The sequence below is a fragment of the Ursus maritimus genome, unplaced genomic scaffold, assembly GCF_017311325.1.
Source record: "Ursus maritimus isolate PB19 unplaced genomic scaffold, ASM1731132v1 scaffold_14, whole genome shotgun sequence".
Taxonomy (NCBI): Eukaryota; Metazoa; Chordata; class Mammalia; order Carnivora; family Ursidae; genus Ursus; species Ursus maritimus.
The window spans coordinates 43,322,739-43,339,578 of NW_024423786.1; the positions used below are offsets into that span (position 1 = coordinate 43,322,739).

A 16,840-nucleotide genomic window follows, 5' to 3' on the forward strand; every position below is an offset into this window, starting at 1 on the left:
CCCCCCCCCCCCCGTCGCGGCGCCCCGAAGCCCCAACCCTGACACCCCGGCGTAGTGCGACACTGACCCGACAGTCCCCGACGCGGAAGGTTCCGCTTGTAGTCGATGGGGCCATAGCCCCCCGGCGGGGGCATGTCCTGTTTCACCTTCGATGCTGCCATGCTCGCAAGACCCGAGTTTCCGGCCGCGGGCGGAAGTTACGTCCGGCGGCCGCCGCCATGATGAGTGTGGCGGAACGTATCGCGCATGTCTTGGGCGGGGCTAGGGCACCTAGTGCGCTAGAGTAGCGACCCCACCGAGAGGGAGAGCTTGGGCAAAAGGTCGAGGGATTGACTGGCCGGCCAGGCTGCAGCCGAGGACTCCCTATTTCTTCTCTTAGGCGGCGCTTGGCTCAGTCGGTGTAGACGCCTGTAGCCCGTCCGGTTGCCCAGGCCCTTGCCTTAAATGACCTCCCGTACAAATTCCTTCTGGTGCGGTGCTGAGGCCATTCAGAGATCCCAAGCTCCTGAGGGAGCCGCGTCACCCAGTTACCGAGTTAAGACTCCTCTCTCGTTTTCTCCCCTTGGCAGGACTGTATCGGCGTCCCAAGGTTCCACATGGCCAGGGCTGGGTACACGAAGCTGGGGGGCGACTGCTGCTCTGATTCCACTCACGAGGAGCCGCCCCAATGCCAGGCGCGGATTCTGCTCCCGAGTGGTGGTCGGGACCCCTTGCTAGGAGCCTCTCATGGGAACTGGGCCATTCAGAGCGATTATGAGTCACAAAGCCTGATGGCCTTGGGAGGCCCCCACCCCGAGGCGGGGTGACGCCCGTGGTCACTTCACAAGGCAGAAATTGTTACCTGGGCAATAAAAGGCACCGCTGCGGCGGGGACCCGGGAGTGGGCACATGGGGGTGCGGGTGTGCAGGTGCCAAGCGCCATGGGTTAGGCCCGAGATTGGAGTCCGGCCGCCCCCCGACAGCAGCCGCCTCCTGCTCCCCGTGCGCCCCAGGCGCCACCATGTCGGGCGACAAACTTCTGAGCGAACTCGGCTATAAGCTGGGACGCACGATAGGCGAGGGCAGTTACTCCAAGGTGAAGGTGGCCACGTCCAAGAAGTACAAGGGCACAGTGGCCATCAAGGTGGTGGACCGGCGGCGCGCGCCGCCAGACTTCGTCAACAAGTTTCTGCCGCGCGAGCTGTCCATCCTTCGGGGTGTGCGACACCCGCACATCGTGCACGTCTTCGAGTTCATCGAGGTGTGCAATGGGAAGCTCTATATCGTGATGGAGGCGGCTGCCACCGACCTGTTGCAGGCAGTGCAGCGCAATGGGCGCATCCCCGGGGGTCAGGCGCGCGATCTCTTCGCGCAGATCGCTGGGGCTGTGCGTTACCTGCATGACCACCACTTGGTGCACCGTGACCTCAAGTGTGAAAACGTGTTGCTGAGCCCCGACGAGCGCCGAGTAAAGCTCACTGACTTTGGCTTTGGTCGCCAGGCACACGGCTATCCTGACCTGAGCACCACCTACTGCGGCTCGGCCGCCTACGCGTCGCCTGAGGTACTCTTGGGTATCCCATACGACCCCAAGAAGTACGATGTGTGGAGCCTGGGCGTCGTGCTCTACGTCATGGTCACCGGGTGCATGCCCTTCGACGACTCGGACATCGCTGGTCTGCCCAGGCGCCAGAAGCGTGGCGTCCTCTACCCCGATGGCCTCGAGCTGTCTGAGCGCTGCAAGGCCCTGATCGCAGAACTGCTGCAGTTCAGCCCGTCCGCCAGGCCCTCAGCGGGCCAGGTAGCGCGCAACGGCTGGTTGCGTGCTGGGGACTCCAGCATTCCCGCCGCCCCGAGCACTGCGCAAGCGCAGTGCACGCGCGCAAGGCGCGCTTCCGTACTCCCGCGAAGCCGACACGCGCCATTGCGCACGCGCATTCCCCCCTTTTCCTGTCTCTGGACGGCTCGGGCCGTAGTCGCCCCTGTTTAGAATCTAGCTCCTCTCCCCACGATCCCGAGAGCGGGAGGGCGCAAGCGATTCCTCTGTTCCCCAGTAGAAGGCCTCGGGAGGGGAAGGGACGAGGAAATGGAAGCATTGCGCCAGCGCGGAATGAGCGATGGCTGCTGGCAGGCGGTGGCTACCTGGAGGAGCTGCAAGCGAGTGCACGCGTGTGGAGGGCGGCCTTCTCTAGACAGCCGCGCATGCTGGTGGGGAAGGCACGCTCTGGGCGCTGCCTCCTTGGAAATTGCAATAAACTCGCTCTTCCTCGCACCTGCCTCTAGCAATGGCCCCCTTTTACCAAATAGGGGTGGGAGGTCGTCCCCTGGGGGAAGGCAGGCATGGCGCCCCATTGTAGAGAAAGTCTTGTTGAGGTTCTAGCTCTAGGTCTCGAAAGGGAATTGGGAGGATTCAAACTGGACTTTTGGGCTCTCCATCCTCAACAGAACTCGAAGGGTCGTGCTGGGGTCGTGATGGCCCTGGCAATAGAAATGCGGGGCTGGGGAGCAAGGATCCCAGCACCCTCTCCGTGTTTAAGGATGGAGCAGCGTGGAGGCCGCGGGAGGGGGCGTCTGTCTCAACAGAAACTGAGTGTTTATAGATGAGGAGATTGAGGCCCACAAATGACACTTGCCCAAGAACACATCTGGAATTTGAAACTGGATATGGCTGGAATGGGGTGGGGTGGTGGTGGAAGCTCTCCTTAGTAAGGGCTCTTTCTTGGTAAAGAAGTTGTCTGGGGGGTGGGGGGAGTCAAGAATGGGGCATCAGTCTGCTGGGCAAGCTGGTTACTTCAGTCCTCTCTTCACTCATGCATTTATTGAATGCCTACTGTGTGCCAAGCTCTGAGACTGTGCAAAGAGGCTTGGATCCATCCCTGTCCTCAACGAGGAGGCATGTGAAAAGCCAAGTAAAAATGAATAGCGTGGAAAGAAAAGAATTGTAACTATGCTAAATTCTGGGTGAGGGGAGGGGCGGGTGACCAAGGAAGGACTGAAGCAGACATTTGAGTTTAACCCTGAAGGAATCAGCCACTGGAAACAGTAGAAGGAACGTGTTCTGAGTGTTCCCAAGATACATTGGAGCTGGTGTGTTTGGGGAATGACACGGAAGTCCTATGGCTAGAATGGAGGGAGAGGGAGGGAAAAGAGGTGGAGAGGTAGAAGTGTATGTCTGGAGAGGAGACCCCACAGGGTCTGCGTGAGGTTGGGGATTATTTTGTTGCCATGAGGTTAGTGGGTTTGGTGACAGTGCTGTCTCTCATTTGGGTTGCATGAAAGATGTCTCCCTAAGCCCTAATCCTACCTGCTTCCGAGCCCCACACAGTCCCCAAGGAGGCTGGTCATCTTGTGGGTCTGACCATTCCCTGCTCCTGCTCACTCACCCTTTGTGTTCTCAGGTGCCCTGGGGATTAAGTGCCAGCTCTTCCCTAACTCCCTTCAAATAGGCAGATGAGGAAACCAAGGCTAAGAGAGGGGAAGTGCCTTGCTTCCAGTCCTCGCTGGTACACATCTGAGCTGAAAAAGAAAACCCAACCCCTCTGGTTTACACAAGGAGGGCGCCTCCTCTGGTCTGGACCATCCCTTGGGATCCGTACCTGGAAAATGGAGGTAGGAACCTATCCTCCAGGTTGTAGGGAAGGGCTGTGCGGCTCATTGAAAGACCACACCCTGAGCCTTCTTGAGGCTCCCACTACACTCAGAATGAAACCCACATCCTCACCCCTTTTTCCTGTGGCCCAGCCGCACTGCCTGCCTTGTCCTTGACCTGCCAGGTTTTGTCTCACCTCTGAGCCTTTGCACTGGCTGTTGCTATTCCTTGTACCATTTTCCCCCTTTCTTCACCCCAGACTTGGTTTCAGTCACCTCTTCCCTGACACTCTGTTCTTTCCCTCCTTGCCCTTGTCACAAGGAATCCCAGCGCCTTGGGTATGGTGTGTGCCTTTTTTTATCCATAATCTGTGTGAGCAGTGAGGCCTGGGTCTCTTCATACCCCATGGCCACCTTTGGCTCAGTTCGGAGGGGACGAGGCCTCAGGGATTGGGGCAATTGTCCCATTTGTTGGCTGGAGAAACTACTTGAGACTAAACCCTGTTGAGTCAGTGGGTCAGTTGAGGAGCCTGTGCCTAACCCAGTGAAAACTCACTTGAAGGCTGAATTTGGAGCCCCTGAGAAAATGCCAAGTGTGCTTCTCACAGCCAGTGTTGGGGCATGGGGCATCAGTCAGGATGTCTCACAGGTAGACTGGGACAGGTTTGGGTTTAATTTCTTTAATGTCTTCTATCAGTTCTGTGTCTTGCCCATGTGAAACCTAGCTAGGTGTGGTGGCCGGAGAGGACCATCAACCCCCAGGCTGGAGGTAGGAATGTCTTATGAGAAACGGGGGGAGAAAAAAAAGCACCTAGGGAAACAGGGTCCTACTTTAGGCACATTAGAATTCACCAATGGGACGCCGGGGTAGCTCAGTTGGTTGAGCATATATTTTTCTTTTTTTAAGATTTTATTTATTTGACACAGAGAGAGACAGTGAGAGAGGGAACACAAGCAGGGGGACTGGGAGGAGAAGCAGGCTTCCTGCCAAGCAGGGAGCCTGGTGCAGGACTTGATCCCAGGACCCTGGCAACATGACCCAAGCCAAAGGCAGATGTTTAATGACTGAGCCACCCAGGTGCCCCTAAAATAAATCTTTAAAAAAAATATTAATTCACCAGTGAGCACAAGTCTCACTTTATGAATAACTTTTGAAACAGTGTATCAACATCTGAAAACAAATTTTCACCAGAGATTGTTCATTTCAGAGCTGGCAGGGCAGCTCCATCTGTGCTAGAATCCGCATCTGTAAGACGTCCTGCAGCAAAGACACCCAATGCAGATGCCAAGCCTGAAAATTGGCCCGGAAAAACCTACCACTCTGGGGTGGAGGCTGGAAGGGGCTAAGAGCTAGTGGATGGCAACACCCACTGGATTCTCACCTCGCTCTCTCAGCTGTGGATAAGCAGGCCACAAAGCCACAGGTTCTGGTGAAGATGGAGGCTCAGAAGCAAAGCCACAGCGCCCAGTTTGGGGAGGTACTCCACCCACTTTTGGAAGTAAAGTCCAAAAGAAGCCCAAGAAACAGGTGTCTCATTGTTTCCCCATTAACAAGGGGTTACGCTGCTACACCTTCCTGAGTCTCCAAGCTGTCCCAAAGCTGGGACAAAAATAATGCAGGGAAACCAGGGCCGAGGGGATGAAAGAAAAATACAGCCAACACATTGTCCATTTCTTTATTTTCCGTCAGATTCTAAAACTTCCTCATGACACAAATATAGCCATTGATTCCAGCCTCTGTTTATTGGAACTTCTATTCCGGTTTGGTGGTCAACCTTTTACATTTATTATCAAAGATTTAGAGTCACAATAAATACAAGTGACAACCTCCCCACCCACCCATCCTCCAACCCCCACCTTCCAAATACCCTGCACTAGTGTAACTGTCTATTACACTTTCATTGTTAAGGATTATAAAACTTTAGCTGTCCTTTTAAAAAAAAAAAAAGCTCAGTCCAAGTTCTTTAGGCAACCATCATGTGCAGCATAACTCCGCATCAAATAAAAACCCTATGGTGCAGCAGCAACGACTGTCTTTCCCATGATTTACACCTGTGATGAGAATGTTTATATAGAAAACTCCTCCCTATGTCTTTCTGTCCACAGGAAGATGATGCGTGGGAGACAGGAACCCCAACACACAGCAGGGCTGTACTCAGTTGTTTCATTCCCTCTGCGCTGGGGCCAAGTTTTGATTCATGAATGTCTTAGGGTACAGAGAGGAGCAGAGGCTACCCCTGGGAGGAGGGCAACTGTTGGCCTTATCAAAGGTGTGGGTCCCAACATCACAGTTGGGACACTGGAGACCCAGTGACATGGGCAGGATGGCCAGAGCAATGGGAGGCTCCAAGTGGACACACATGTATCTACATGCACACACATGTATCTACTACGCATGGGCATTTCAAACATGCAACCCTTCACCCTTGAGTGGCTAGCATCTTGAACAGTTTCCAGTTGCCATTCAGAGTTCATGTCACAGATAACTTGGGACCATCATCATCATTTGGGACTGGGGGCTCCCACATTCTCACTGCTCCTAGGAACCAGGTCCTTTCAGTCCAGAGGCTCCTGGGGTGGAGGTGGGGGAGACCAGGACCCCAGCACTGTGACCAATTTTGACAGGCTTTGCTGCTGGGAGAACACGCTTAACGTTACTATCCCTTTCCTAGTTAATGTCCAAACCCCACATGCAGAGAGGTATTTAATATGTCTTTCCTGCAACATCATAAACCTCATCAAAGAACTACTCATTTGGGGCTTATCAGAGAAGTTATACTGCAAAGGGGGAGACAAAAGAAAAAAAAGGGGGTAAGAGTTTTGATACAGTAGAAATGAACAAAAGATTAAGGCATCTCACGTTCTTGTCTCCTTTAAAAAGTTACATGTCACAGTAAGTGGCCCCTGATGGGATTATCCCCAGGGACCCTGGGCTGGAGGAGGCAGAGCCAGGGCCGGTAGCCCATCCTCCACCCATGGCGGTCGGGTTTGTACTGAATTCATGAGGCCCACTTAACAGCTCAGAGGCCGGCAGAAGTCCAGCCAGGCAAGGTGAGTAGAGGTGGTTCCTGAGCACAGTGATGAGCGAGGTTCTAATGGGCTGGGGTTGAGGGCCAACCTGTGCAGCACAGTTTAGCTTGGGCCCATGAGTCACAGACCCATTCAACCCCAGCTGGGGTGCGACAATCCTGGCACACCCCTCCAGTGCAGAAGTGACTCTCACCTGAACACCTGATCCCGAGTTACTGCATAGAACTGAGGTCTGTTTGCCCGTGGAAGTGGCCAGCCCAGGTGTTCCTTCTTGAAGGATTTGGAAAATCTGGCCCATGTCATTGAACAGAGAGGGCTAACAGCTCAGGGTAGTATAAGACAAGTATTTATTTGCCAGGCACACAGAAAAATGTGAGAAATAGAAATGCTTGCATACTCTTGATTTTTTTGGTGTAAAAACACCCCCCCCAATGTCAATTTCCCTCCTTTCCCCCAAATCCCTGGATCTTGGAATGAAAGCCACCCTTCCTTGCCCTCCCCTCCTTCAGCCCGTCTAAGTTATGCACTCAAAACAAAAATCAATGAGAAATATAGGGTTTTACATAACGAAACATTAGAATGTTGCAAACCTAGGTCTTCTACCGCGGGTCAAAATGTTGCTAAACATGGATATTCACACATGAGAGAGGGGGTTAAATGAGCCTTTATTAGAATGTTGTAGCAGTGTGTTTTGAAGAAGGCGGCCCTACAAAATAAGGATTTTAAATTAAGTCCCTAACTGCATGGATAGGAAAACTAGGTCTGGGGCTGAAGTGGGGAGCAGCGTACCCCATCTCCACGACGACAAACATGTGTGCGTGCACACAGGACGCCCTCGCACCTGCACGGAGACGGCCCCATGCACAGCACACTCACAACAGCTTCTGCCTATCCTCATGGAACCGATTTTTAAGGAGTGGGAGAAACCAAAATGAAACACAACTAAGAGCAGACCTGATCCTTTGTATAAGACATATTTCTGTAGACTCGAAAGAGGGTTAAAAACAAAACAAAACAGACAAAACAAAAAAAAACCCAAACAAAACAGTCTGAAGGTGAACCCTGGCAACATGGCCCTGTTTCAAGGGAAGGTTCTAAACTAGACCCAAACGGAAACCCTGAAGTCTTGGAGGGGCAGGGGCACCTCCCCACCAGACACACCTGACAGGAGCATAGGCCAGGGCAGCTTAGGATGGTGTCCATCAAAATAAGTAGGAAAAGAAAAGGAAAAATTTAATAAAATAAAGCCACAACAACAAAAAAACACAGTAGCCCGCCCCTCCAACTTCCCACTCAGGCTCTGGATGTTGCTGCCAATTCTCTCCTCCCTCCTCTACTGGCGGTGTGCGGCTTCTGGGATCCCAGGCTCTCTGGCTGGGGTCTGGGTTGCAGTTTGTTCTTCTGCTACGTGTGGGAGGTCCGGGGTCTCCGGGATGAGCAGCAGCAGAGGCCTTCCGCTAGAGTGAGGGCTGGGCAGTCAGTGGCCCACCCTCTGGGGTATGGGGGCCGTGCTCGGCAGGGACCCCTGGGTCTGCACGGTTTACTTTAAACTCCATCATCATGAGGTGATTAAAAAAAATCTGTCAACCTAAAGATTGCCATGAAGGAAGGCAGTCAAAGATTGGGAGGCTAAGATTGGGAAAAGCAAAAACAAAACAGAACGCTCCGCTCGACTTCAGAAGCCCCGGGCGCCGGTCTCGTCGAGCGTGTCACAGTGTCCAGGGTGAGCCGTCCATGCACCCTGCCGGGGGGAGGGGGTGGCGCTGAAAGGAAGGGCCAGAAGCAGAACCAGCCCCCGAGGTCCACTTTTCTGCTGGTGTTGGGCAAACTAAAGGCAAAGAAAGGAAAAAAGCCCAAGGGAAAGGTCCCTCAGTGATATTCCTCGTCCACCTGTGAAGCAGCCCCTCAGCTGCGACGAGACTTTGCAGCCAAGAATGGAGCCCTTGCTTCTGTAGCGCGGCCGGCGCTCGCTCACTCGTTTTCTCAGGGAGTATGAGGTCTTCCCGAGTGGAAGGTGGCAGGACCAGGTGGGAGGGAGGAGGGAGCCTGTTCTCCACTGGGCCCGGCTCGCACTATTTCCACGTGGCTGACTGGGGGATGGAGCGTGGCGGGATCATGTCCAGGAGGTACTCCCGCTGGCGGTCCACAGCTGAGGAGGTCTTGTGCACTGCCAAGCTCGGGCTGACAAACGCAAGGGCCCCACCTGCAAAAGAACAGAATGGCAGAGTTTTTAATGGTATGGTAATATTCTCTCATGAAAACATTAAGAGGGACACGGGATGGTGAACAGAGCATGATGCCTCTGTAGCGCACTCAGTTACACACAAGGGACACACCAGTGTCCACACCAGAGGCAGAACGGGGGAAAAGCCCCAAAGTATAGCATTTGTTCTCCTGGGGTAGAAACACCATTCTCTTCTTTTTGTATTCTCCGAATTTCCCCAATGAGCAAACATCTCTTTTACAAGTGGAAAATGAACAAATGACCCCCCAATCTCCAACACACATAGGTTTTTGGCTGGCCTGGGGGTAAAGACTGCCCTGTCCCTTGCCCCCATCACTGTGTTACCCCAAGAGTATTTTTGGTGGAGGTTACTACATTTTGTGGAACAAGTGTTCTGAGGTCAAATGCAATAGGGAAACCTCTCTACATACTAAAGAGAAACCTGACTGGGTCCTGCCCAGAAACCAAGGGGAACTAGGAGTGCTGGTAGAACTCTTTTGGGAAATGCTGCTTTTAAGTTACTATACATTTAGCTCTAGTCCTACTACTAAACATAGCAACTACTTATTCCTTCATATTCCCCCTTTCTTTAAAAAAAGATTTAATTTATTTGACAGAGAGAGACAGCCAGCGAGAGAGGGAACACAGGCAGGGGGAGTGGGAGAGGAAGAAGCAGGCTCCCAGCAGAGGAGCCTGATGTGGGGCTCAATCCCAGGACCCTGGGATCAGGCCCTGAGCTGAAGGCAGACACTTAACAACTATGCCACCCAGGCGCCCCCATATTCCCTTTCAAACATTACCTTAAATACACGGTTTTCACATGGCTGCTACCACTGTGTACATGTGCACACACCTGTATCTGATTTTGTATACTTTTAAAGTTTCCCATAAAAGGAATTTTCAAACAGCTGTGAGTTCTCAGCTGCATCTTATACATGCTGCACAGAAGTCTCTCTGCCTGCTTATGTTTACAAATGCTCTTTAGGCTGCTCAGATTCTTCTGCAACCAGACAAATGTACTCTCTCTCCTGAGCCTCACCCCGTGGAAGGCTCTGAATCTTGGCCACATTTCTAACTCTACGGTCAGCTGCACAGAGCTAACTCCCCTGTTTTGTTTGCACAGCCAGCCTGGCTTTCCTAGTTCTGCCTAGGAAGAGGATTCTCATGATGTTGCCTCCTTTCTTCCTAAGGGGATACAGCAAACTTGGGCGGGGCAGGGAGGGGCACTGGCTCCCACAGTGAAAGCGCTCACCTGTCTCCTTCCCTCAGCCCTTTGTGCCTACCTTTCACTTTCCTGTTTTTGATGGAAACAAATATTTAACTGTCACCTTAATGCCAGCACATAAATAAAAAACAGGGAAAGTGCTATGGGGGATGACCCAGGGATGATGGGACCGTGGCAAACTAGGGAATGCTCATCTAAGGGTATCCCATCCCCCTCCCGAGTTGTTCCTCAAATGTGGTTTTCTCAGAATCCTCTGCCACCCACCTTAGTTAAAATCCTAGCCCCTGCCCCAGGGATCTTCCCCCTACCCTCACCCCCCAACGTTCGTGTTCTAGTTTACACTTCGCACAGCCTGACCTAAGTCAGAGGGTGGGAAGAGTGTCCCACAGAGCAGGGAATGAAGAACACTATCTGGTTGAACAAGAAATTAAGTTAGTGCACCAGAAAAGGTACATAACAGCAAAAACAGGTGTTCCCTATGGCAGTAAGGGGTGTGTGTGTGTGGGGGGGGGCAGAATTGGTAAGATTAAGTGTCTGTGCTGACAGGTGTCCACTGGATGGTGTGTACGGGTGTACGTGTGTGTGTGTGTGTGTGTATCAGAGTGAGAGAGAGTGAGAGCGAGAGAGAGACACTACCTAAACTGGCTTTGCCCAACATTTTGGGTCAAGAGCTAAGAGTCTGGGTATAGAGAGTACAAAGGAGGGAAATTAGTATTTACCCAGGGATACCACTTGTTTGGGGCATCCTATTTGGTGAACAGAGATTAAGCTGAGAGGTCAAAAGCAGCTGCTCTCAGGGAACAGGTCTGGGGTTTCAGGGCTCTCTGCACCATTTCTGTTCACCCTGTATGTGTGCAAGTCTTTAGATAAAAGCAAGGAAGGGATGGACCTCACCATCCTGTGTGAGGTCCTGTACTTGTACTCACCTGTACTCAGGGGTGCCTTCTTCCAGTTGGTGGTGGCGTTGCCCTTGCCTGCGCTCACAGCTCTCTCGGAATGTCTGCCGGTCCTGCTGACAAGGGCTGTGGCCGAGGCTGCGTTCTGCAGTTTGGGTGACTGGCTGAACGTGTGCAGGACACCACGGGGCGTTGTGGCCGAGCCCCGGGACAGCTGGCTGGAGGCCTACAGTGAAGAGAGGGTGTGATGGCTCATGCGGGGAAGGGGGTGACAGAGGGCGAGACGCTCAGCGCAGCCTCTCCGTGCTCTGGCCGACCTCTTCCCACCCACACAGGGTCCCTAAAGTCCAAAATCAGGAGACCAGGTAAGTTACACTGAGGGGAGAGGGGAAGGTGGGAGGGAGAGAGAGAGAGACAGACAGACAGAGGCAGCGTGACAGTCGGCGACTGACGTGGTCACGGTCTGGGGCGTGAGGGCTGGTTGGTGGCGCGGTGCAGGGGCTCCCAGCACCGCAGTTCTGACCTGTAGCACAGCCCCGTTACTCCAATCGCGGGCCTCTCCTGAGCGGAACGCCAACTTACGCCGGGGTTTTATGACCTATACAAACGGGGGGGGGGGTTGAAATCGAGGTCAGCACCATCCACAGACGGCCTAGGGTGACCTAGAGTGACCAAAGGGCAGCAGCTGTGGCCACACGAAGCCCAGTCCCCACGGGACGGGCCGTTTTCCGAGGGTAGCACAGCCACCCACTATATAAGGATCTTGAGAAGATGTATATATTAGTGAATTACAAATGACTTCCAAGGACACAAAAAATTGCCAGCGGGGTACTTTGGGTCTACAGAGGGTGGGAAAGCAAAGCATTAAAAAAAAAAAGCAGCCAAAAAACTTGATTTCAAACTTGCTTCTCTCCTTAATTTAGCTAGAACATTTCCTCCAAATGCCCCTTTTGCATCTCAATGTGGCTTTCAGAAAAGTCCTTTTAGACAAGAAGTACTTGTCAGCCGGAACACTGCACGTGAAAGCTACAAAATCTAAAGAAACTGCAAATTAGTATTTTCACCACCAAAGGCCACCATTAAATGCAATTTAGACACACAGTTACCAACCAGGCAGATGACTGCCCAGTGTGGGACAGAACATCAGAACATCTTGCTTGCTAGCAACAATTCCCTGCCAAGGGAACAAGGCCCCTCTCCTAGAAGGTGAGGCCGCCCAGCCCACGTTCCCAGGCCACAGGGCTGCATCTTTGGCTCCCCGAGGACTCTCACCTGCTTTAGTGCGGGGTGTGGGGCGGCGGCAGGCTCAGCCTTGGCCTGTGAGGGGGCGGCACCCTGTTGCAGGAGGCGCTGCTCAATCTCCTGCTCCTGCTGCAGAGCCTTCACAAAAGCAGCCTTCAGCCGGCTTGTGTGCTCCACCTTGAGTGCCTTCTTCTGATTGGATGCCATGCAGTTCTCACACATGATGGCACCACCCTTCTCCTCCCGCCAACGGCACGTGAAGTCCGTCTTGCACTGTGCACACATGTAGGGCTCCCGGGACAGAACAGCAGCGGCCGACATCCTGCCTGCTGCAGGGAGAGAGAGGTGGGCTCATGTCATAGGAACAGGATGCCAGAGTGAGAGCACCTACCATCCCAGGACAGGATGAGGACATGTGACAGATCTGGAGCAGTGCCCTGGACTATGTGGCCCAGCTGGCATCAGCAAGCCAAATCCCAAGACACTGTTTGGCACGCATGTACTGGCACAAACTGTGTGTGGACACTAGGCCAGCCTCGGGCTTTGGAGAAGGTTTGCTGATAGAAGGGAAGTTAAGCAGCTTTGGAAAATGCCATGGATTAGGTGCATTGGGTACCAACTCTTAAGAACTTTAGTGCTCTCTAGGGTCGCCTGGGTGTCTCAGCTGACTAAGCGTCTGCCTTCTAGCTCAGGTCATGATCCCAGGGTTCTGGGATCAGTCCCGGGTCGGCCTCCTGCTCAGCAGGGGAGTCTGCTTCTCCCTCTCCCTCTGCCCCCAGCCTTTTGTGCTCTCTCAAATAAATAAAATCTTAAAAAAAAAAAAAAAAAAAAGAAAAGAAAAGAAAAAAAGAAAGTGACGTAAGGGGCACTTTTTGCATTCTGTAACTATCTTTTTTGTGTCTAGAGTACTCAAGGGTTTAACTTCCTCCTAACATCAGAGACAATGCTACCAAGAGACCCTTGGCCTCTACCTCCAGCCCTGGGCCTGCCCAAGCTGCCCCTGAATGCTGAGGGGTTGTACAGGATCAGACAGGGGGAGCCCCTCACCCCAGGCTCCCAACTCTAGGCCCTTAACTGCAGCTAACATTCTCTGGTGAAAAGAGCACATCACCTTCCAAACGTCCAACCCTAGAGGGCACAGTACCTCTTTCTAGGCAGCTGTAGTAGGCATGACCAACAACAGAGTGGAGACACTGGTACAAGGCTGCACTTTAGCCACCTAGCCTGGAGCTCTGGGAGGTATCAGGGGACACCTCAAAAGGGGCTCAGAGCTTCCTCCCACAGTTAGGTCCTGTGTTGGGCAATACGAGAGGGATACTGATCCCTGATGAGAGAACAAGTAGAGACAGGATGATTGGGGAGAGCAGATGCCCAGGGCACACAGGTTACAGATGGGTGGGCATTGTGTCCTGACTTGGGCCTCCCACCACCCACCCATCTTGCACTGGCCTCAGGGCAGCTCTTCTGCCAACATCACTCCATCATAAAAAAGACACTAAAGGGATCCAGACACATCCAAGCCATGTGAGAGCTCGCACCCTCCCCTGCTGGGCCTGGCCTCCTGACAAGAGGAGGCCACCATCCCCAATTTTACAGAGGCCAGTGTTGGCCCTTTGTGGCCTCCCACTCTCAGCCTAACTCATGGTCAGTCCTTGATATGGCCCTGTGGTTCCAGAGTATTTTAAGAGCAATGGGGTTGAGTGGGTGGGTGGGGTGCAGTAAGGAAGCTACAAGTAAATCTGAGGTGGCCAGCTGGGCATCCTTTGCCCTGGGTCTCGCCCCCAACCAGGTAGGGAGGACTCTATCTCTAGGAGGCACTGGATATAACATCCAAGGATATGATATATCCTCTGTGATATACTGACTAAAGAGGGAGAAAAGAGCACTCCCCCCAACACCCTGACGCCAAGCAGCACTGTAGGGACCACAACTCCCTGTTACACATACCTGCCTCCTTCCCTCTCTGCAGAAGAGAAGCAAGCAGGCAGAAGGTGCTTTTCCTCTGTACAGGCCCCATTACTGTCACTCCCAAGTCTGTGCTGGTAAGAGCAGCCCTGGAAGGGGTCGGCATGTACCAAGGGGCAATTCAAGGTATGTGGTCTGAAGCCTACAAGGCCCTCCCTTGCCCTGGACCAGTTACAGCTCTACCTCCTCCTCAGCTCTGAGCATCTGCTGTATCATGCAGGAGAGGATTCACCACAAACTCAATCTCAGAGCAGAAACGTCTTCAAATCGTCTGGTAGAGGCCCCTCAAGGGCCAACCTGGCCTCCCACCACCATTTCCAATGTTACTTTTGATCGTGACCCTATAATATGCCCTTTTTATCCCTAAAACCTCTTAACATGCAAGAGGTGCTTTCCAAACTGTTTCCAAGGAGGGTGATAAAGTGACTCTGGCCAAGGCATGGGCATCCCTCTCCTACCTTCAGGGCTCAGAGCACTTAAGGCTCTGGGAAATTCTAGCTGGAGAGACCCGTCTGGAAGCAAAGCCTGTCAGCCTCCTGCAAACATTCCTCCTCATCCCTCTCTGTCTGCCCCAATGTCCTAGAGCTGTTCAGACCATGCATGCAGGGCCTTGGGCTCCCCCAGGGCTCAGCTCTAAGAGGCCCCAACAAGAGGAGAAAGGTGACTGTGACATGTTTAAGTTATCTAAGGTGATAGATGGTGATCACATTCACTGCATCATACATATGATACTAATGTAACATTGTATGGCAACCATACTTTAATAATAAATACTTTAAAAATGTAAAAACTAATGGGGCACCTGGATGGTTCAGTTGGCTAAGTTAAGTGTATGACTCTTGATTTTGGCTCAGGTCATGATCCCAGGATGAGACTGAGCCCCAAGTTGGGCTGCACTGAGCGTTGAGTCTGCTTAAGATCCGCCCTCTCCTGCCTCCACCCCCACCCCGCCGCTGCCACTCCTTGAATACGCACACGCTCTCTCTCAATACATACATACATACATAAATGTAAAAACTACAACAAATAAGCAAAAAGTTAAGCCTCACAGCAAGCAGGAGGACTGATAACAAAAGGTCATCCATAAGATGCCCCACCCCAGACAGCGCTCAGCATACAGCAAGCATTCCGACACGTGCTGTGCATTGAAAATAACCTACGTAAGAAAAAACTTCAGTGTCAAAGAGATGAAAATGGCCCCAAGGCCCACTCACCTTGGGTCTCTAGCAGGTTCTGGACCACTTCCTCCAGGCCAACCAGGTAGATGAATTCGTTGTTGGCAGCACTGGGGAGGAAGTTCATCTCCGGGGCAGGGGGCTTGGGAGGGGGGATTTCAAGCAGCGTCTTCTCCAGCTGTTTGCGCAGCGCAAGCTTGGCAGCTGCCTGACGGCTGGCTGGAGAATCGGCAGAGGTGACCACAGAGGCCACGCTGGTGGGGGTGGAGTTGGCCTGAGCAGAGGTGGCTGTCGTCCCTTTCAGCGACGCTGGGGAAGGCTTTCGGGAGATAACAACCTGGTCAGGGTGCTGGGGGTGCCTGATCCCATAGCCCAGAATGGCACTGTTAGCTGTACTGACTAATGAGTCTTTAAGGTAGTATCTCCGAGGTGTCTGACGTCAGCAAGCCAACATGCAAAAGCAGCATTAAACTCATCACTGTATGAGATGACCAATCTTGTAAAACACATTTATTGAGGTTTAGCTGATATCCAATCAACTGCACACATTTATAATCTGTATTGTGCTGTGTTGTGCCACATGAGAACACCCATGAAGCCATAACCACGACCAGAGCAGTAGGCACCCCCGCTCAGACAACACAGCCACTGTCCCGTCACTATGGCTTAGCAGCCTTCCTCCCAGCACAGGTCTAAATGGCCGCCTTCTTCACAGGGGTATCACAGTGGATCACTACAGCACTGGTGGCATTTTCTTCATGAGAACCTTTGTATGTGGTTGTCTGGAAACTCTAATGTTCCACTTACCTCATGTGTCCTCACTGCGGTTATAGGGAAGAATAGCTTTTGGACCAACCCCTGTCCCGCCCCTTCCCCTCTCTTGAGCTTTGGTGCTCCTGTACTACTTTCTCATCTTTATCTGGACCCCAGTGGCCAATGCTCCACTGTCTCCTTGCTCTAGTTCACCCAGCCCCCAACCATGTCAGGTGCTTTCCTCAAAACCCAGAGCTGATCACACCAGTGCCCTTCATTTTGTGGCGTTGAGGACCCTCCTGAAAATCAAAGGAAAGCAGCATATACCACCCCCGGGAAAATACATACACCTGACAACTTGCACACAACACATCATAGGACTCAGGGAGCCCAGAACGGTTTCCCAAGACCCCCACCCTCACAGAGGGTCTTCCAGAGCTGAACAGGTCTCCCAACATAGAGGACACACCAGCCATCACAGCACCTTGGCCTGGCCTGACTTTAGAGAAGGCAGAGATGCTGCCCAGAACCCTGCTGGTCAGGTTCTTATCTGAGAAAGGAAGACAAAGATGCACCACGCCAGAGGAGGAAGAGAAGCTAATACACCCATCAGCAAAAGCCCCTGCAGACCCAATAATTTTATCTGTCAATAAAGCTCTTGCTTCTAGCCTGCCCACCCACCCTGGTCCCATCTTCCTGGCTTTGCTGGGTGGAACAGGCCCACCCCATCTCAGAGGCTCTGTACAGAGGTGAAACGACTCGT

At 52.7% G+C, this 16,840-nt stretch overlaps 3 protein-coding genes across 9 annotated transcripts in view; 1 reads left to right on the top strand and 2 right to left on the bottom strand.

Annotated features, from left to right (window-relative positions):
- The window catches only part of NDUFA13 (NADH:ubiquinone oxidoreductase subunit A13), a 9,407-nt gene extending 9,186 nt beyond the window's left edge, over nt 1–221 (bottom strand). The window contains exon 1 of the mRNA XM_040628948.1: nt 68–221. Coding sequence (XP_040484882.1) covers nt 68–161 — 94 coding nt within the window. The 5' untranslated portion in view covers nt 162–221. The remainder of the gene's footprint in view (nt 1–67) is intronic.
- Nucleotides 222–778: 557 nt separating this feature from the next.
- On the top strand, nt 779–1,969 carry TSSK6 (testis specific serine kinase 6). Its single transcript, XM_008704162.1, has one exon. It carries the CDS (start codon nt 1,001–1,003, stop codon nt 1,967–1,969), a length of 969 nt encoding a protein of 322 aa, XP_008702384.1. The 5' UTR covers nt 779–1,000.
- Nucleotides 1,970–7,243: 5,274 nt separating this feature from the next.
- The window catches only part of GATAD2A (GATA zinc finger domain containing 2A), a 97,793-nt gene continuing 88,196 nt past the window's right edge, over nt 7,244–16,840 (bottom strand). For 4 of the 7 annotated variants that reach the window (XM_040628950.1, XM_040628951.1, XM_040628953.1 and 1 more), the window contains 5 exons: nt 15,364–15,643; nt 12,215–12,513; nt 11,466–11,540; nt 10,973–11,168; nt 7,244–8,800 (listed from right to left, as the gene is read on the bottom strand). In XM_040628950.1, the coding sequence (XP_040484884.1) occupies nt 8,670–8,800; nt 10,973–11,168; nt 11,466–11,540; nt 12,215–12,513; nt 15,364–15,643 (981 nt within the window). In that variant the 3' untranslated portion in view covers nt 7,244–8,669. The remainder of the gene's footprint in view (nt 8,801–10,972; nt 11,169–11,465; nt 11,541–12,214; nt 12,514–15,363; nt 15,644–16,840) is intronic. The other 3 variants (XM_040628952.1, XM_040628956.1, XM_040628954.1) reach the window with 3 other exon arrangements.